The sequence below is a fragment of the Callorhinchus milii genome, unplaced genomic scaffold, assembly GCF_018977255.1.
Source record: "Callorhinchus milii isolate IMCB2004 unplaced genomic scaffold, IMCB_Cmil_1.0 Scaffold46, whole genome shotgun sequence".
Lineage (NCBI taxonomy): Eukaryota > Metazoa > Chordata > Chondrichthyes > Chimaeriformes > Callorhinchidae > Callorhinchus > Callorhinchus milii.
Genome location: NW_024704787.1, coordinates 494,770 through 516,526, shown reverse-complemented (window position 1 = coordinate 516,526; position 21,757 = coordinate 494,770). Strand labels below are relative to the sequence as shown.

The 21,757-nt window shown below is 39.1% G+C and overlaps 2 protein-coding genes across 2 annotated transcripts in view; both read right to left on the bottom strand.

Annotated features, from left to right (window-relative positions):
• efhc2 (EF-hand domain (C-terminal) containing 2) overlaps nt 1-6,981 on the bottom strand; it is a gene marked incomplete at its 3' end in the record, with an annotated part of 34,460 nt that extends 27,479 nt beyond the window's left edge. Inside the window, 3 exon segments of the mRNA XM_042345437.1 lie at nt 4,290-4,440; nt 5,475-5,663; nt 6,937-6,981. Coding sequence (XP_042201371.1) covers nt 4,290-4,440; nt 5,475-5,663; nt 6,937-6,978 — 382 coding nt within the window.
• A 4,866-nt stretch (nt 6,982-11,847) lies between these two features.
• Nucleotides 11,848-17,718, bottom strand: fundc1 (FUN14 domain containing 1). The gene is made up of 5 exons (XM_007901673.2): nt 17,653-17,718; nt 15,611-15,767; nt 15,269-15,344; nt 14,329-14,457; nt 11,848-13,457 (listed from the first exon to the last, which is right to left on the bottom strand). Exons 1-5 carry the CDS (start codon nt 17,666-17,668, stop codon nt 13,380-13,382), a joined length of 456 nt encoding a protein of 151 aa, XP_007899864.1. The 5' UTR covers nt 17,669-17,718; the 3' UTR covers nt 11,848-13,379.
• Between the last annotated feature and the right edge of the window lie 4,039 nt (nt 17,719-21,757).

Genomic DNA, 21,757 nt, shown 5'->3' with positions numbered 1-21,757 from the left:
TGTCATAATTCTAAATAATTCTCAATTCATTCTTAATGCTGAATGGCAAACAATTCTCCAGATTAATTGGTCATTCACCTCATAGCTGTTTGCCGGATCTTGCTGGCATAAATCGTAGCCCCATTTGCCAATTAAAACAGTCATATTTGCACTTGGCTAAAAGGAACTGTGAAGTCCTTTGAGATGTTTCAATGTAAATAAGGCATAAAAATCTATGTTCTTTCTTCTCATCAATCTATAATTTTTTTTAAAAACTTTATTTTTCTAAATGGTTTAATTATTTTTTCAAAAGTTTAAAAATATATGTGTATGTTCAGAGATATTTACTATAGCAATTTGTGCTGAAGGATGCCTCAAGGGTATTTGAGCGCTTATTATTGTTCACGGATGCACATATTAATCAAAAAAGAAAGAAGATTGCAAATTAACATTTATTTGGAAGTTTTATTTCTTTATTAATGTGGCGATAGTACAACAATCTTAAAGTTTTAAGCACATAAAGTGCAGAAAGTCAATTAAAGACCAAATTATATCAAAGTACTTCAATCAGTTTCAGATCCCTTATTGTAGAAACAAAACCTACTTGAGGATACACTTTGAATATTAGTGGATAAGTGATCAGAAGTATAATTTTCAAAAACAAGTTTGTAAGATTATATTGATAATATATTATTTATGATTTTAATATATCAAGACATCTCAAAGCATTTCACAGGAATTTTATTTGAGACTAATAACCATCAAAATGCATCAAATGTATTACCTACTAATGAAATTTGTACTTTTGGTGTTATAATTGAAAACTGGGCACCAGAATTAAGACCCAGTATTAAATGAAGCAATATCAACAAGCCTAATCACATAATGATTTTGTCATTTGATTATAAATCAAAATAACTTATTTTAGCTCTGTGTGGATTACAGTTGAGGCATATTGAGCAATTTTGGACACTTTATCTTTAGAACACTAACATTTTGAAGAGGTTTCAGAGAGGAGAGAGAATAATTGAAGGTCTGTATTAGATTACGAGAGAGACTGGAACTGGTTCTTTTTTAGAAAAATGTTTGAAAAAGAACAGGATTCCAGATTTTAAAATGCTAAGAAAAATAATGTAAATGTAACCAGGCTTTGTACGTCAAACCTTGAATGGAGAACTGAAGACAAATACTGAAATAGTATGTCTCTAGTGAGACCACATTTCATTTAAAAAAAACTTTATTTTAGTGGAGAATATATAAAAACAAGTTACATTTATATAGTGCCCTTCCCGCACAGTAGCATCCTGGATAGCTTGACTGTAGCGAAGTCTGATATCGAGCCAAGGGGAGAGGGAGGGGGGAAGGTGACTATAAGCACAATCAAAAAGGAAGGTCTTTCGGCGGGAATTGAAAGTGGGGAGGGAGGGCGCAAGGCGGAGGGATTGAGGGAGAGCATTCCAGAGCTTCAGGATAATAATAATAATCCTTGCATTTGATATAGCTCTTTTCACGTCGGGAGGACGTCCCAAAGCGCTTCACAGAACACACTGTAAAGTGAATTGACTGTATATTTGTGGGCGAACGCAGCAGCCAATTGCGCACAGCAATGTCCCACAAACAGTCGTGGATTGAAAAAGGATGTAGTATCCAATGGTGTAGTGGAGGGGATGAGGGACAAACAGGAGGCTGGAGCCAGCAGAGTGGAGGCAGCGGGTGGTGAAGTGGGGGATAAGCAGATCTGATAGGTAAGGACGTGCAAGGACATGAAGGAAGTTGAAAATGAGTGAGAGGATCTTAAAATCGATCCGTTCTGTAATTGGGAGTCAGTGGAGCCTGGCAAGAACTGGTGTGATAGGGGTAGCTCTTGCAAACATAGTTAATGTTATGCCAGTTAAAACTCTCTGAGAAGCTGCCCCACATGAAGGGTGCTATATAAATGTAAGTTGTTATTGTTGACTCCTTCAAAACCAGTTGGAAGTAGTGGGATTGCAAATTATAGGGATACGTAGTCAGAGATGATCAAATGTTCATCGAACCTCCGACTACTGTGTTACTAGGTCCCTTAAAATCCAATCTGCATGGGAAATAGAAGATTAAGAATACATAAATAGATTTGTCAATTATTTTTGGGAGTCATGAAGAAATTTTCTCTCAGGAGATGAAATAAGTGGGGTTCATCCCACAGAATGTTTGGGTAAGGATGAATGTTATACGCCTTTTTTATTCTATATTTTCCTAGCTCCACCTCCTTGCCCCCCCCTCCTCACAGATGTCATAAACCTGTCTTCATCCACTGGCACCTTTTCCACCCCTTTAAAAACGGCTGTTATCACTCTTATCCTTAAAAAACATCCTGGACCACCCCTGCTCTCAAACTAGCACCCCATCTCCAACCTCCCTTTCCTTTCCAAGGTCCTGGAACGAGCCATTGCTTCCCAGCCTTCACTCCTTCCTCTCCCGCCACTCCCTTCACAAATCTCTCCAATCAGGTTGCCATGCTGCCCACAGCAGAGAAACAGCTCTGGTCAAAATGACAGATGACAATTTGTCCATCTGCAACTAGGGCTCCCTTTGCCTCCTCATCCTCCTAGACTTCTCTGCTGCCTTTGATACCGTTGACCACTCCATCCTCCTCCAACGCCTTTCCTCTCACCTCAACCTTCATGGTGCTGTCCTTTAATATTTCAGATCTTATCTCTCACACTCTCTCCACTTCATCTCCACAAATGGCTTCTCCTCTAGCCTCTACACCATCTCATGCGGAGTTCCTCAGGACTCTGTCCTTGGACCCCTCCTTTTCAATATTTATGTGCTCCCTCTTGATGACATCATCCACAAACATGGGATCAATTTTCACATGTTATGCGGGTGACATCCAACTCTATCTCTCTGCCTTCACCCTCGACTCCAGGACCACTGCTGTCCTGACAGAATGTCTTTCAGACATCAAATCCTGGATGAGAGCTAACTTTCTTCAGTTGAACATTAACAAGACTGAAGCCCTCCTGATTGGCTCCCATCACCGCCTCCACACCTCAAGCACGGTCAGCATCACCATCCAAGGATGCACATTCCACCTTACTAAGCCAGTCCAGAACCTTGGCATCTTGCTTGACCCTCAACTATCCTTTCTACCCCATACTCGTGCCATGACCCGCTCTGCCTTCCCCCAACTCCACAACATCCCCCGGCTCCACCACTGTCTCACACCGCAGGCCGCCAAGACCCGCATACATGCATTCACAACATCCAGGCTTGACTACACAAACTCCCTGCTTATCAGCCTCGCCATCTCCATCCTTCATAGGCTGCAGATCATCCTGAACTCTACAGCCCATGTTCTCACCTGCACCAGGCTCCGTGACTCAATCACTGACATCCTCGCTCAATTCCACTGGCTTCCCATCATACAGAGGATACAGTTCAAGATCCTGGTCCTCACCTCCAAAGACCTCCGTGGTCTTGCTCCCTCCTACCTCTGCGACCTCCTAACCCCCTACTAACCTGCCTGCTCCCTCCGCTCAGTGGGCTCCGACCTGCTTCCCCCAGCTCGCCAGCCCTACCATTGGCGGGCAGGTGTTCTGCCACTCTGCCCCACCCTCTGGAACTCCACCCTGCAGTTTCTCTGCCTCGCCCCCTACATTGCTTCCTTCAAGACCCATCTCAAGACCCTCCTCTTCGACCGTGCCTTCAGTCACCCTCCTTCCCCACCTGCCCTCCACCCTCCCTGATCCCAGCTCAGGTCCAAAACACTGATGATCTAGCGCCTTGGAACATCCTCCCACCGTGAAAGGTGCTATATAAATGTAACTTTGTTGTTGTTATATGTTCTTATCCCAGCACAAATTGTCAGTCCTGCAGTATTTTAAAATATTTTTCTCAACAGTAATCATTAGTAATTTGGTCTGAGCTATCCGTTACTGAATTTTATTTTTTTCCTTTGTTCAAAGCACTCTAGGCCACTTGGCTTTCATGATAGTTTTCTTTCTACTAAGAATTATAGGGAAATGATGTAACTGAGGCTCCATATTTACTGTGTTACTGTTTACCTCTCCCACCGAAGCTATTAATTGCATTGCTTTCAATGTGAATACTTCTGGGACAGGCTGCTGTTATAGAGGAGCTGTGAATCTTCGTCTGATTTCTGATTCTTAGTAGGAAAAAATAAATATATGGCAAAAAAAGGCCATAATGCTCTGACGAGAGTAGAATAAGAAACTGAACGAGTAATAAATGAAAGTGAATATTATGAAAAAAATATTTAAGTTTTGTGATGCAGTTATGCAGTTCTTTAAAAGAAATTACAATACCTTGAGGGATGCCACTGTTTTTCACTTCTGGTTCAATAACCTGGATTGTATCATCCTCCAGATAGAAGTAGATTTTGACTTTTCTTATTCGATAGCGTTCTTCTCTCTTCTCTTGAACTGCCTCTTGAAAATAGGCTTGAAAGTTAAGAACCTATTGGAGAATTAAAATAATTGATTGATGTCTTCTAAATCTGAAGCCTTAGGTTTCTAGTAATTGTGTTTAAATGCAATCATGTTTTAATGAATGTGATGTAGTCAAAACCAAGTATTTGGATTGAATTCCAATGTAGGTAAAGAATGCTCTACAATACTTCAGGAACTTTAACCTCATAATGCTGTTCACTCATCATAATACTTCAGGAACTCCAACCTCGTATTACTGTTTACTCACGACATTTCCAGATCCCTCGCCAAATCTTCAATGCTAACTTAAGTTAAATAGTACCAAAATATATCTTGTTTTGTGATGTGGACTTCTTCCCATTAGAAACTGACTGAGATTTACTTAATATAGTGCCATTGCAGTTAATAGAAAGGAGACTTCTATGTCATTATTGGGAATGATGGTTTCCTCCTGACAATAATTCCACTGGTATTGGTAACCTCTCGTTATAAGTACCTTGATTAAGTGGTCAAATGAGCATCAGTGGTTATTAAACTGTGTGATGCCATCAAACTGATCCTGATACTGTCCTTAATGACCATATTTTTGAACTTAGTCAAGGTCACCTGGTTGATACTTCTCTTTCCCTACCCTGGGAAACTGTAATGCACTCATTGCCATGCCAGTTTTGATGTGTTAATGCACACCAGCCACTGAATTTCCATCCTTTCTGGTATGTATGGCTCAGTAATGCACCACATAGTGCAATTACTCACTGAACCATGGGAAGGTAAAATAAACTTTTAAAATATCCCGAAATTCAACACCTCACAATTTTGGGAGATTGGAGATGGGGCAGTAGTTTGAGAGCACGGATGGGTCCAGGGAGGGTTTTTTTTAAGGATAAGAGTGATGACAGCCGTTTTTAAAGGGGTGAGAAAGGTGCCAGTGGATGGGGAGAGGTTTATGATGTCTGTGAGTAGGAGGGCAAGGAGGTGGAGCTGGGAAAGTATAGAAAAAAGGCATATAACATTCAGATTTTGTTTACGGTACTATAATCTAAAAAAGCAGTGGAAACATACCTGTTTATCAAAGGCTACCCATGCTGGGGCATCAGTTCCTTGTCCCTTTGGAAAGACACTGTGTCTGATTTTCAGCTTTTGACCCACCAATGGCTCCCCACCAATGCCAGGCTTTTCATCTCCCACTATTGTAGGGACTCCATTTGGGAAGTCAAAGTGATGAGATTTATGAAATTTCTCCTTTCCTAACTAAAAGAAGTAAATAAAGAAACAAGTACTAGTGCTGAGAGAATATCAATATTCACTGGCATTTTAAACTGGTTTTAATACATATTACCAAAGCAAGAGTGCAAAATGTTAACTCTATTGATTACAAATAATAATCTCATGGAGAATCTCATGCTCTAATTTCGTTGGCACCTATTAATTTGCATTTCTCAATATTAATGCTTTCATCCATCTATCGAGTTGCTAAGTCTTTGAAGATTACCTTCAATTTTGTTCTTTTCTCAGACTACTCACATAATAGTATTATCTGCATATTTCCATGCTTTATTTGCCACAACTTTCTCAAAATCATTTCTTCATATTATAAAAATACATAATGGTGCTAGCACAAATTGCTGCTGTTTTTCACTTTTGACAGCCACTCAATTAGAAGTATGTCCATTAATACCTATCTCTTTCTGACGATTTATCACTTGATTTTCAATCTCCTTTATAATCAACTGCTTTTGCCACAAGTCTTCTCTGAAGGACTTTCTAAAATCTAAGAAATCAATAGCTTTATGAAATTTTAAGAAGTATAATGTAAGGATCTCCTTTACAGGGCATCCAGTGTTTTAATATATTCAAAGAGTTTCAACAAACTCCGCTGTCTTCGAATTGGTGTTATTATTCCTCTTCCTACATATATGTTGTCAGGGTTTGGGGGAGGGGTGAGGGGAGGAGGGGGGGTTTGTTGTAATGAGCTTCAATAACTTTTCCACGATGGCTGTTAAAATGATGCTCTCCTATCTGGATGTTTCCGTGAGCTGTAAGAACTGGTGGGTCTCTGTCCCCTCCTCTGGTCATGTTGCAGAGCACTGACAATACAGTATCACAAAACACCAGTTTTTTTAAAAAAAAGTTACATTGCGTGAGTGCGGGTGTGTGTGGAGTCCTGTAGCTCAGTGGTTAGAGCACTCGCTTTGCAAGCGAGAGACCTGAGTTCAATTCCAGGCACAGGGCGAAACCTCGGGCAAGTTTCCTTACTCCACACAGAGCCTAATAATAATCCCTCCAAAACCAAAAACAATAATAAATTGGTCATTTTCAATCTACGACTGTTTGTGGGACATTGCTGTGCGCAATTGGCTGCCGCGTTCACCCACAAATATACAGTCAATTCACTTTACAATGTGTTCTGTGAAGCGCTTTGGGACGTCCTCCCGACGTGAAACGCGCTATATCAAATGCAAGGATTATTATTATGATATCTGCACAAAGTGCCCAGAAGAGCGATTTTAAGGGGCGAACTCACGTTCCTGTTGAAGGTGTTCCCGGGTAAGAGCGGTAAGGTCATGGCGCCGCCGCCGCCGCTGCTCACAGCGGTGTGAGGAACACAGCGTTGTTGTGCTCCCCCGTTGCCCCGGTTACGGTCACAAGAGCAGCATCGCGAGATCTTAGTGTGACTGTCCCGGGGCCGCGGCTGCCACGTCACCGCACGCGGGAGAGGCGGATCCAGCGGGACAAGCGGACGCCATGTTGAGAAGGGCATCGGTTCTTTACCGCTCTCCCCCACCCCAACAGCTCTGTCTGTTACGCCTACTCTCACTGTTCCCCACCTCGATTGCTTTATCGTTATATTCTACCTGGTCTTTAAATAGCAATATGTTATAGGTTTGCTGTGAAACTCCAGCAACACCACAACACATTCCTCAGAGCCCCACCCTTTCTACCCCAACAATAACTTACATAGTACCCCTCACGCAGGGTCCTTGACAGCGACTGAGCGTGACGCTGAGCCGGGGGGAGGTGACCCTGGGCACGGTCAGATAGGAAGGTCTTCAGGCGCAACCTGCAGATGGGGAAGCAAGGGGCAAGGGGAGGGATAGAGGAAGAGTGTTCCAGAGTTTAGGGGTGTAGTGGCTGAAAGCGCAACCATCACGGGTGGAACGGAGGGCAGGAGGGAAAGTCAAGTCGCGGGTGCCAGGGCATGAAGGGGTTTGAAAACTAGTGTGAGGATCCTGAAATCGAGCCTCGGCTGTCACCAAATTTAGCCCAATACTCTCCAGAATTAGGTAAGGAGGGTGCATCCCTCTGGGGAGAGATTGTGTCCCATTATAAACGCACAGATTTCCATGGGTATGTGGTATACATATGTCAAACTCTGGTTTAGATATTCTTAAAACACGGCATTAGTTTCCATATGCATCAGACACCTGGCTGACCCAAACAAAATTTGTAATGTTCCAAAAAGTTTAGCATGTACTATTGTTGAGGCCAATCTGAAAAGTGCTGATCTCTTCCTGAACAATGTATTCCAATTATTTTTGATAACCACAATCTGTAGAATTCTAGTCTGGAGAAATTGTTAACAACTAGTCCAAGCACTTAGTTTATGGTCCAAGATCACAGAGTATGCGCTGAATGTGGTGCATACTTGGGAGAAGAAAATATTTCTTGTGGAGTCCTGTAGCTCAGTGGTTAGAGCACTCGCTTTGCAAGTGAGAGACCTGAGTTCAATTCCAGGCAAAGCGAAACCTTGGGCAAGTTTCCTTACTCCACACTCCTAATAATAATCCCTCAAAAAAAACAATAATAAATTGGTCATTTTCAATCCATGACTGTTTGTGGGACATTGCTGTGCGCAATTGGCTGCCGCGTTCGCCCACAAATATACAGTCAATTCACTTTACAGTGTGTTCTGTGAAGCGCTTTGGGATGTCCTCCCGACGTGAAAAGCGCTATATCAAATGCAAGGATTATTATTATTATTATTATTTATTCTTTTCAAATCTGAATTGATGACTTCTAAAATAGTGTTTTGAGACCCTGAGTAGTCTGTATATTAGTGTAGCATTAATAGTTAATAAACACTGCTCTCTGCTAAATCAGTAAGTATGAGTTTTTATATGACCACAGCAACACTGCACTTTAAACCATATTCCTGACTTTAAATATTGCATAGGAAAACAGATATATTTCAGCATATAAAAATGTCAAACTGGTTGTAAATAGCTAGTGAGTTTTATTTGTTATGTGGAACGTATTTTTATTAATGTTTTTAGATGGGTTGAGAATTTTCTCAATCTCTTCCACTTCAAAATGTTATTCCCAATTTGACGTCAAAGATGTTGAACAGGAAAACAATGAAAAGGAGACTCGTAAGACTCGCCCACCCCCCACCAATTATCCCCAGATCTGAGCCAAGCCATATATGTTTTGCCTTCACTGTTAATGTTTTATATATTGCATTATCACTGGTAATTTGTTTTGAGGTGTAGCTTCACACAATGATAGAAAATAATTTCAGTTCATATATTAAATTCTATGGTCATATTTGCAAAAAAAAAGCCTTTACCTGAAAAGTAATTTTGTATTTTTGGTTGTAATAACCATAATGCAATTGAGTAGAGCTGCCCCATGTTTTTTCCTCATCTTTTACACTTGGTTCAGCCAGCACAATAAAAGTAGATGACTAATTAGGTACACAAGAATTATTAGTAATCAATTATGTGACCCTTATGAAACCACCTGAACTCCATGAATTGGTTCTAAAAGAATATCAGAATTAGATGACAATATTTAATTCCCCCTTGTATTGTGTACATGTGTCTATACATTAAATTAATCCTTGCATTTGATACATTTTCAAGAGCTCTCAAAGCGCAGGATATAAATTGGATTGACTGTGTATTTTGTGGGTGAAACGCAGCAGCCAGTTTCTGCACTGCAATGTCCCACAAATTGCCAAGCAGCGAGAGACCAATTTTATTTGTGGGGTTTATTGGCTGGAGTACCAGGAGAATCTCCCTTCTTTTTTCAAATAGTATCATGGGATCTTTAAAATACATTGAACAGGTAGACAGGAGCATGATTTAATCTCTCATTTGAAGGACGGCACCTTGAATTCTGACAATGCTGTAATCCTGTAGCTCAGTGGTTAGAGCACTCCGACCACAATGGTTAGAGCAAGTGGGTGACCTGGGTTCGACTCTGTTTACCTAGCAGTAAGTAGGAACCCGGTTGATAGTCGATAAGCGAAACACTTTTCCGGGGGTAATAATTCCTTAAGACAAAATAATAATAAATTGGATCACTCAATCTACGACTGTTTGTGAGACACTGCTGTGCACAATTGGCTGCCGCATTTTGCCCACAAAATATACAGTCAGTTCACTTTACAGTATATTCTGTGAAGCCATTTGAGATGTCTCGAAGACATAAGGTGCTATATCAAATGCAAGGATTATTATGTTGTATCATATATATGTAAGACAAGGTTTTGTCTTACAAACATCTTATGTATGATGAGTTTTAACCAGTAATCATGGCACCAGGTAATGCAGATATCCCAACTATTAAAACAGTCTATTTTGAAACCTAATTGGTTGTGCCATTCATTGTACAATACATAATTTCTGCACATGAAGTACAGTACTGTGTAGTACTGTATATGGAAAGAATGGGTTACTATACCTTTAATATGCATGGGTTAAACATGGTACAGAAACCTTGCCTTAATGTTAACAGCCAGTTCGGTGCTTGGGTACAGTAAAACCTGCAGAAGTATCTTCACTAATCTTTATAAATCAGATAATCATCTAAGTCATACATGCACCGAGTACCATTCAGTTTCCTGCCCAAAACCACTGAATTTCTTTGCGCTAGTTGTAATTTATGAAGCAAATCATCTCCTAAATTGTAATGCCTCAACGCATTCTTAACCGGCTGCATTGAATCACAGGAAATGAAGTGCTGACCTGTTGCATCAAGCGCATTTACCGCCTGTATTGAAGTAACCATGTGCAGTGTAGATTGTTTAGTATATCAGATTTTATACGACTTATGCAAGTTTGCCTAGAACTCATACTTTGCACAAGTCATATTAAATATTATGGTCTCAACTAATACAATTTACATGCAAGTCATAAAATCTAATTTATACATAACTTCACATCAATTATATAATACAACTTATGCAAGTTTCACATAATTCATACTTTGCATACGTCATATTAAATGCATGATCCCAACTGATACCAAGGTTTACTGTACTCGATTGTCACCTATTCTGCAGACCACACAGGAAAATTTTTAAGCAAGGTATACAGAAATTTCTACAATGAAATATTGTCAACAAGAGTGGAATTTAAAAAATCTTGTGATTATGGAAGCAGTAATTATTGCAACTAACATTTAACTAATTCTCCTAATTAGCCAAAATAGATCTCGTCATGATCTCGCTTCTCTTTAGTTTCAGCAGGGTGATTGAAAGTAAAATCGAAGAGGAGGGTCTTGAGATGGGTCTTGAAGGAGGCAAGGGAGGGGGTGAGGCGGATAGACTTCGGGATAGAGTTCCAGAGGGTGGGGGTAGAGTGGCAGAAGACCAGCCTGCCAATGGTGGGGCGGGCGAGGCGGGGGACGTGAAGCAGGACAAAGCCTGCTGAGCGGAGAGCGGGCAGGATGGTAAGAGGTCGCAAGGTGGGGGGGGGGGGGGGGGAGAAGCAAGACCATGGAGGGCTTTGAAGGTGAGAAACAGAAGCTTGAACTGTATCCTGTGTGATGGGAAGCCAGTGGAATCAGGCAAGGATGGGGGTGACAGGCTAAAGTAAACAATTCTCGTTTTCCCAAGTAAGTTTATTTTTCGGCTTCCCTTTTTCAGGTCTCTAATGTTAAGCACTATGGGTCTTTCTTTACCCTTTGCAGAAAAGACTCCATTAACAGATATTAGAAAATAGGGACCACCTTGCTTTGTCAGGAATTCTCTGTACTCCGGTGCTAAGTAACTAGAGGTTAAAGAATACGATGAAACCTATGGAGAACTGATTAACTGTACTTCTTCTTGAATCTTCAGGTCAAATGTTACATTGTAGGTCTGCCTGAAAAGGTCTCTCATGCAAAAAGTTCATTGGATGATATTGAAAAAACAAGTAAAACACATTTAAATCATGCAGCTCCTAAGGAGAAAGGAAAACCTGCACTGTCATAACTGCTCGACTCCCAGCGACTTGTCATAGCAACAACCCTTTTGTGGTGGTGATGAAGATTTGGGACCACCAGATCAGGTCTTACCAAGGCTTGCTCCCTTTTACTAAGTCCAAAACCAGGCCGGGGGGAGGGGTCGGGGAAGAGATAGGTTTTGGGGGTGTTATCTTATCTTGAGCACTGTTGTCTATGGTTGATAAACTGAAAGAAAAGCCAACGCCCACATCACAACAAACAGAACAAAAATGGAGAAAGCACTTTATATTGTATTTTTTACAAATTGTCATTTACAGTTTAGACATTTGTAGATAACATGGCAATGTATGGACATGATATATATAGTCTTGATGAGATAGAGAAGACTGCATGGTTAGCATTTGGCTCCTAAATTAAATAATGTCTTGGAAAATGTTGTTATACATCAGCATCTCAAGGTAATTAAGGTTCTGACTTTTCCTCCTCTCTAAAGGGGTCAAAATCAGGAACTTACCCTCGTCAATAATCATGGATGCAAATCAGCATTCTTGACACTGCAGCATGACACATCAGAGTACCAATACATTGCATAGTACAACAGATTATTTTAGTTTTTCCTCAACCATCTTAGTTCTTAACTAATATTGGCACCTAGTTGGTATGGTGGCACATGTTTGCCAATGCACTATACCAGAGTGCATGATGCAGGGTGGCTTTTGCAGCTCACTAAACAATTCTGAACTTGGCTATGTGGTTATGATGTTCCAAACTGACAAAAAGATTTCTCTATTGATTGGAATGGGAAATACTGCACACTTTCTACTGACTGGTTATTAAGGGCAAAGCAAAACAATCAGTTGAATATTTACCTTTATTTTAAAACTAACTAGATTTATTAAATTTTAAAATTAAAATTATTAATTTTAACTAACTAATTTCTCAAGAGATTCATTGTTCATGCTCTTTTAGAATATCACCCATAATGAACTTACAAAGCCAATAATTTATCAGATAGTTAAAGCCAAAAATAAAAGCAAAGCTTAGTATTCAAGATTTCTATACGTAAGAGCACTGTAGAAAGCTGCCACTGGAATTAGAATGGAGTTGTTTATCAGAAAGAAAGTTATACCAAAACCAGACTAAAATGAGACCATCCCAAGCTTCTTAATATTTTCTGACTGGCAAAATCAGATGGGATATTAGAAGTACAGTGGATGATTTAAATCATATTTTAATTGTTTTTATACAATTTAAGATGTTTTTTGAACTTTTCAGACAATTGGCTGCATCAAGGTAGAGAAGTTATTGGACTTGATTACAGTAGTTTGTCCTTTCAGGTTTTAAGATCCATTTTCTAATGAATCTTAGTAGTATGCTTGATGAGTTGTCCAATGTAAGACAACATTTACATGGTTTGCTCTGCATTTGCTAAGTTACATCACATAAATTAATACTATACATATAACTGGCATCACTATACAATATATATAATATATAAAAAAGGAGAAAATGTAAAGCCTTTCTTGATAATGTAAACCTAGAACATGTCAAAATCGATCCAGAGCTTAATGAACCAAACCTAAACTTGCAAATACAGGATACATTTTTGTGTCCTTTCAAAACGTAATCCATCGCGCACTAGAGGTAAACTCTCTGAATGTGTGACTCTAGTGGGCTATTTGACGTACTAGTTGTGCTCGTACAGCGTTTCCCACTTTCAGAATGAAACTGCAAGCTTGATCTTCATTATTGCAGTTATGTAGGTTCCAGTCTTCAGAAAATGGGAGGCAAGAATCTTTAGGAAGCCAGTCCCAATAAGAATCCTCCAACGAAACCGCTAGCCAGCACAATATTCCTCTTTATAAATTCCGATGACTGTGGAAAAATATACATTAAATATTTAAGTGATAATGATGTGACTCAAGCATGGATTTTACTTATATTAGAATATTGGCATATATAACAGGACTCATACCATGGGGAAACCTGCTGCATGAGATCACATGTTAAATTAGAAGATTAATTAATAGTTGAATTGCTAATAATGTTTGCAATAAGTATGCAATAGTTTTGTTTCATTAGTTTCTTAATATGTTAGTGTTCTTCAGACTAGTTTTAGGGTGGTAGAGACTAGGGTTAAAGGTGCAAGTTTAAAATCTATTGAATTAAAAAGTAAACCCTCAAGGGAATTTTGTTTTTGTTCGTTCACTGCAAATTCCCAAAGATCTTAAACTGTACTTCAGTTCTAAAGAAGTGTATTTGTCATCAGTTAGCACAAGTAAAATATTTACACAGGTATCCAAGGAGCCATTTCTTAAAATATGTAAAATAATGCAGTCAATAAAAATATGGTTTCATACTATTTTAACACTATAAATTATTTTCTCTGCCACCTAAAATTGGTCAGAAGGATAAAATATTCAATAACACACATTTACACAGTGCCCTTCATTATGGTGCGTTTAACAGAAGAGTGGCTCGACGCACTGAAATATTTCTTAAACAAAATACAGTGGTAAGATATTTCTTTCTTGTCCAATACAAGTCAGAATAAATTCAAGTTTATCAATGCAGGTTACTCCATTGTATTGGGGCTTAAATGTGGAGCTGCACAGAATCGAATGGGGGCTCTTCCGTGCAATAAATTGCAGAAATTGGTAGAATGGCAAACGTGGGCAAGACATCTATAAAGAAAACATTGATGCATTTTAAACAAATTCATAATTTCTAGGTACACTTTTCTCACCTCTTCAATTAAATTGTTGATTTCAGGTGCAGCTTTATTTGCTTTCTTTTTCAACTGCCGTTTGGCTCTGTTTACATCTTTTTCAACTCTTTTCCAGTCCACTTTTACATAGCCACTATGATTAGCAACCTGAGAAACAGTTACATATTAGCAAATTGGGGACTTTCCCTCATGTCCAATACATTTCTGAATTACTGCTGTAAGCCAACATGTTGTGTACTTGCATTGCAAAATACTTTACATGAGCAGAAAGATGACAACTTTTTCATAAAAATAGCTTTGTTAAATCTAAACTCAGGTTCAGTGAATAAACTAAAGAATTATGTAACATACTACTTAAATATCCCTATTTAAAGATACGCAAAAACGACGCATAAGCGATCAGAGGAAGGTGCAATCCATAGTCAATGAAATGATTAATAAATGGCTGACAACTACAAATCAGATGTACCAATCATTTTAGTTGCAATATCTGATACTGCATTGATGCCAATCTACTATTTAAATAAAGGCGACAATCACCCCATATTCCACCTCATTAAATCTTCAAACAGTGAACCAACAATACTTGCATTTGATATAGTGCCTTATTGCGTCTTTGAGACTTCTCAAAGCGCTTCACAGAATATACTGTGAAGTGAATTGACTGTATATTTTGTGGCAGAATCACAGCAGCCAATTGTTCACAGCAGTGTCCAACAAAATCGTGGATTGAAGTGACCAATTTTTTTTAAGGAATTATTACCCCGGAAAATCAATCTTGTCAATTGACTACAAACCAGGTTCCCACTTACTGCGAGGTAAATAGGTTTTGTTAAAGAATATTTAACAAAAAATTCCAACTGGGAAGGAGATGGGAACAGCATCTAGCTTGATAGAAGCCTTTCTTTTTGAACAATTGTAAATTACATTTCAAATCAACATGCATTCATTAATTTACCTGTAGCAAAAAAAAGCCACCACCAATGGCTGTCGCTGCTAGCTTTCCAATCTTCTGAAATACAAAACCTGCACACCTGCAAATTAGGAAATACAAGTTCTCAATATTCCTTTTAAATCAAATCAAATACACTTAAGTGTATTTAACTAAGTTATCTACCTTTATTGTCTCCATCTGTCAATTACATCTCCACTGATTTGTGATAATTGCTAGGAGTGGCGCAATAGCACCTTTGGTTTGAAATATGCATGACCAAAGCTGATCTCCTTTGATTTGTATGGGTCTGGAATCTAATAGTATTTCTGGATAGCTTTTATAATGTGTGTTGGAATGTACACTTACCAGCCAGTTACACCACCCATCATTATCTGAGTAGCTATGGAATATTTCTCTGCAATTGGTCCAGAATTGTGCCCAAAAACACGACCCCACCACTGATGTCGTCTTGCATACTCTGTCAGATCAAGTACCTCATAGGACTCTTCATCACTGTTTTGGCCTACGGAAAATGAACAGTTAAAAAAAATGGTTTATTCTTTCAGTACATATTGAGTAAGATATTTTAAGATATTACATTATGAGAAACAGCAAAATACATTCACAGTATTTTAATAATGGAAACTAAATGTCACACTTGCTGTTAGGAAATCTGCTGTGTCGTGCAGTGTGTCAGTACATTTGCACAGGTGCATACCTAAGACTAGGTTTACTTAAAGTACAACAAAAAANTCACAAAATGATTATTGTCAAAAGGCTTTTGAAAATTTCGCAAGTGAGATAGGAAGGAATTTATTCTCCACCATCCAACAAATACAGGTTAGAATGGTTCAGTCAAGGACAGTGTAAAATAGAGATAGAGTACAATAAAAAGTACAAATTGGGTGGTTATAAATTGCTTATTAGTTGCAAATAACCAAATATCATATAGTCATCAATGAGATGCAACAATTCTCTCTAGCAATGAAAGACTGATTCAGGATATGGCCTATTTTAACATGAGAAAATGTCATTCCAGGTTGTAATTCACATGAATTAAACATTATTTCCAAAGATACATCATCACAAATCAAGCAATTTCAACTAGCTTATTTTTTTACAGCTATAGCTAAAATATTCATTAAAATGTATTTCTTACTACAGAACATAATGCATAAGTATTAAGAATAGATTAATTGCACAATTTTTTAGATACTGGCATCAAGTATTCAAAAGTTATTCTAATCTTTAGGAATACTGAATGTTTATCCCGTGGGCGGTTAAACTCTAACCAAAACTGCTTCTCCACAAAACCCAATCAAAAAAAAATTAAACATTAATGCCCTGGGCATAAGCACCAATTGTAACCTTACCAACTTGTAAGTAAATGACACTGAGCTTTCTTTAAAATCACAAACAAAGCCAGTTGCAATTTCAGATCTCTACAAAATCATGTATGCATGCACAGGCTCTGAATTCAAAATGTCTTACATTGTGGTGCTACTTCAGAATATTTCACAAAAGGGAGAAAATACAAAAGGTACTTCATTTTAATTTAGTTTTCACTTAACCCAAAATAACATGAAACTGGATTACACCAAGTGTGCAAACAGAATACTGAACTGGCAATTGCAAATTCCCCAATTGATTAGAAGTGACAATTATTTTTGATTTTACATCTGTCGTTCTTAAAAGCAATATAGCTTCATGAATAATCTGTTGCTCATCACCAATGGAAACTACATTGTTGCCTCAATGTTTAGAGTTTGAAAAATATTGACTTCACTCATTAATGATTAAGGAAAAGGAGCAAAATATGGTTTCCTTGAACAAAACAGTGCTCAACAACTTCTACAGACCAGCCTCTCCAGCCAGGTTGATCTTAATCCACTGGTGATTTTGTTATCAGGTCAGTCTCATTTATGCGGATTATGTTCTCAGTTTGCCCCTGTTGTGTCCTCTGGTAATGTTATATCAGGTTTCTAAAGACGTGAAAAAAGCATTAGGAAGTGCCTTATGATGGGAATTGTCTGTGTGAGGTCTAACACTATCACCACTATCCCACTGACATTGTCCAAGCGCTCGGCCGGTACGCTTTTTCATGAGTAACATCAGCGAAAGTGCACTAAATTAAGCGCGTTCAAGTGATTAAAACTAAATATATGTAGCAGATGGTTGTAGTGGTGGTGATGGTGGTGTTGCTGGTGAGGAGAGACACGAAGTTCATCTTCACCCGTCAAAACAAATGGGAATGGCGGGGCGCCCGGGAAGACAACCTCCACCTTTCTCCACAACTCTCCATTGTCTGTCGGAAAAGGCTCTCCGCCGCCACCGCCCGAAGAGAAACACAACACCGATAGATAAACAGCTAAACCCAGGGCTCCCTCGGCCGCTCCTCTCCGCCTTACCTCCGCGCTCCGCCATAGCGCACCTTCTGTCCGCTGTTGACAGGGAAACGCCCCTCCCCCCCCCCGCGCGTGACCCGGAAGCGGCGCCGCTGAGCTCAGTGGGACGGAACCGCCGACCTCCCTGAGGCAATGCGCCCAATTGGGCGGCTTTTTGTTATCGCTGTGCGTGAAAATACGTCTTTGGGCGGGTGTAAAATTTCAATTCAACAATTTAAAAAATTTCTAGGCAAAATGTGCCCACCGCCTCCCCCATTTGAAGACCTTTTCCTCCGGTTTCAAAAGCAGTAACCCAAATTGGCCACTCTGCTGCCCGCAGCAGGTAACACAAATTTGGGCGACTTTGGGCTCGTGTTTGGTTGACTTTGGGCTACAAACGTATTTTAATTTCTGTCAGTGCTGCGGGAACCGGGCGGGCAGGGCCTCTGCTCTGCTCTCGCTCACTCCAACGACTGACAGAAACAAGCAAATAATAGGATACACAGGTACGCACTTTCAATAATAAGCTGTATGTAAATTTTAACAGTTTCTCGCAAATATACCTTGACGAAGGAAGGAGGTTGGAACTGATAATAGCCCCTCTCCCCTCCCTTACATCTTTGCAACGTGTCAAAAACATTACAAGTCAGCAATAAAGAAGACAAACAGGATTCTCAACAATTTTGACAAATCAATTGAGTTCGAATCCCCAGAATTTGCTTCCCTCAACCTAGGAATCAGGTTCCACCCAAAGCTGTGCTTCCTTCCCCACATCCAGTCCCTGACCAGGATCGCCTTACTCTATCTCCGCCACATTGCCCGCCTCTGACTGTACCTTACCCCAGACTAAGCTGAAACACTCGTCCATGCATTCGTCACCTCCCGACTCAATGTTTCAAATACTCTCTTCGTTGGTCTCCCCAACTCCATCATGCACGAGATCTAGCCGAACCAAACCTCCACCACCCACATTCTCACCCACACTAAACCCTGCACCCTCATCACACCAGTTCTAGCCAGGCTCCACTGGCTCCCTATTGTCAAACTGATTGATTTCAAGATCTTCACAATCGTTTTCGAATCACTTTATGCCCTGGTATCTCCCTACCTCTCCAATTTGCTCACTCCCAACTCACTCCCCACTGCCTCTGCTCGACTGGCTTCGGCCTCCTGCATGCCCTTGTGCCCTCCATTTCACCATCGGTGGCCACGCTTTCAGCCACTATGCCCTGAAACTCTTGGAACACTCTTCCTTTTTCCCTCCACCTTGCCCTTGCCTTCCCCATCTTCAGATCGTGCCTGAAGAACTTCCTCTTCAACCCTTGCCTACGGTCACCTCAGCTCATTGTTGTGCTCCGCCACTTTCAGGCGCTCTGGCGCACCACTCTGTGTGAGAGGCGCTATATAAATGCAAGTTATTGTTGTAATATTTTAACATCCTTAAAAACAAATTTTGGTCAACAACTATACCTGGTGTCAGTCTTACTCAGTTGGTAATACTCTTGTGTCTGGGTCAAAAGGTTGTTCGTTCAAGTCAATAAGTATTTGGTTCAGGTCACGGATGGTCAACTTTCAACCCGCAGGTAACATTATGCATGCGTAAAATAGTCACATGGCTGCAATCCGTGGTCTAGGCTGACACACCAATATTGGTGGAGTGTTGCATTGCCAGAAGTGCCGTCCTTCAGATGAGATATTAAATAAAGGTCAGGTGGACATTAAAGAACCCACAACACTATTCAAAAAAATAGTTTCTCTGGTTATCACAGATTTTTAAATGTACTATTCCTAATATTCTTCTTTGCCTCACATGTTAACATTTATCCAGGAAGACAACATAATGGAGATCAGAGATCATTCTCAGTTCTTCAATTGAGCCAATTGGCTACATTTTTCTTGCCAGATGGTAAGCTGCATGTTATGATGTGCTCAGTCTGGAAGGCTGAGTGCATCATAACTAACTAATGAAATTCATTATAAATGAAGACGCCCCATTTGAAGGACATACAGCCTGTCAGACAATGCAATATTTGTTTGTTTTCTCCCCATTTTACATACATAAGAAATGATAATTAAAATATCAAGTGCCAAAAGCAAAATAAAGAGACTAGTCTTACGCTGGTACAGCCTGCTTTCTTCAAATATCGAACAGAAACACCAAGAAAAACTACACATGCATCATCTTATTCTCTCCTCTTCAGAAGGCAATGACTCATATGAAGATACAGTTCTATGGATGCTAAACATTTCAAAACCTTGATCAAGAGACTTCTCATATTTGACCCTAGACAGTAAGGGCTACTAAACATCATACAAGTGGTCATTCTTCAAGCATGCGGCTTGACAGTGAGTATTAGTAACATGTTTATCTGTGGAGTCAGAAAAGCCTGACCTGAGGCCACACATGAACCCTTTCCAGCAGGGGTTATTGGATAGCAAGCAGGAATGTGAACTCTGTATAATTCTCTCTAGCCAGGGATACTGAGGTCACTTGTGGTGATCCCACTAATGCTTTAGCTGAGAACAGTTAACTCAGCGTAGAAGAATTGAATCTGGTACCTTCCTTGTCCGTAGGATGGGGAGGGAAAGGTAATGAAATGTACTAATCTAAATTGTACAGTTGCCAGAAAATCATCAGGGATGATCCTAATTTTCTTTCTCAAAAGAATATTGCACGTAAATGACAAAGAACTGTGCATTACTTAAGTACTTTTCTCTCCCATTTGTTTTTCTGCTCTGCTCTTCAATGGCTCTCACTCAGCAGCATGCAGACCCCCACAGCAGCATTAATGTTTCTCATCAATACCCAGCAGGCATGATTTGCGAGAAAGAAGAATGTAAAGCCATGCATTCATCTTTCTTCCAGTAGTTTGAGTGAATTGATGTTTTGAAGGATTAATCTGGAAAAGGTAATTATTATTTTTTCTAAACAGTACCTTTCAAATGTTATTTAATATTTAGAAATTGCCTACTTATTAATCATACTATATGTGTAGTATTATAAACCAAATCATTCATTAATAAAATAATTTACTGATATGAGATTTTTACAGCCTCACATATTGTATTTGCATCACGCTATACTTTATAAAGGCAGTGCATATTAAATTGGACATGAAGACTACACAGTACTCTATTTTGCAGGAAATGTTGCGAGTGATGATGTGAATTAAAAAACTAAAATATTCTTGTATCTTTCAAGATAATCAAATATATTTCAATTATAATTAACGTACATTTATAGTAAATAAACAGCATTGTATTTCAGATTTTTTTTCTAATAATAAATGTTGATCATAATTTTTTGTGGTGTTCATCTGCAATTATTTCTGGACACACTTGCAGTATTTGTGTTACCAGTTAATCGTTCATGTGACTGTCATTTTCCTCAAAGGCATGTAACATACTGAAAACCCTTTATGGCACACAAGCAGATCCAAAATGAAATCTACATAAAATTAAAACTGCATACGTTAGTTAATGACAGACACCAGGAGTAATTTCAAGGCAATATTCTAATATCCAATTTCAAATGACCGTAAATTATGGAAAGATTGCTCTAATTTTTTATATCAATATAATCTTTTCATTGCTTACTATAATTACTCACAGATTGCCAGTATTCTACACACACACATTTAGATTTTATACATTTTAATATGCCACAAAAATAAAGGTTACTATAAAATTACTATAATTACTCCATAATATTTACTATTTGGATTGCAGTGGTAGAACTCGTATTTCTAAATGTTTTATCATGTTGAAATACTGTATCTCAACAATTTTCTTTCCTGTAAATTTGTTCTTTAAGATACTTTACAAATAATTACTATTAAATGTAGTTATTTTTTGGTCAGCCAGATATCTGACACGACATCTGAAACATGGTTTCCCCTCAAAATACAGTCAATCCACTTTACAGTAAATTTTGTGAAGTGCTTAGAGACATCCCAACAACCTGATAAGGTGCTATATCAAATACATTTATTATAAACCCATTCTAAAAGGTATCCAAAACATGCATTCTATCTATACTTGGAAATTCCGGAGATGTTTATTGGAATAGAAAGTGCACTCTCTCCATGGAGAGACACATCCTGCTTACCTAATTCTGGAAAGTATTAGG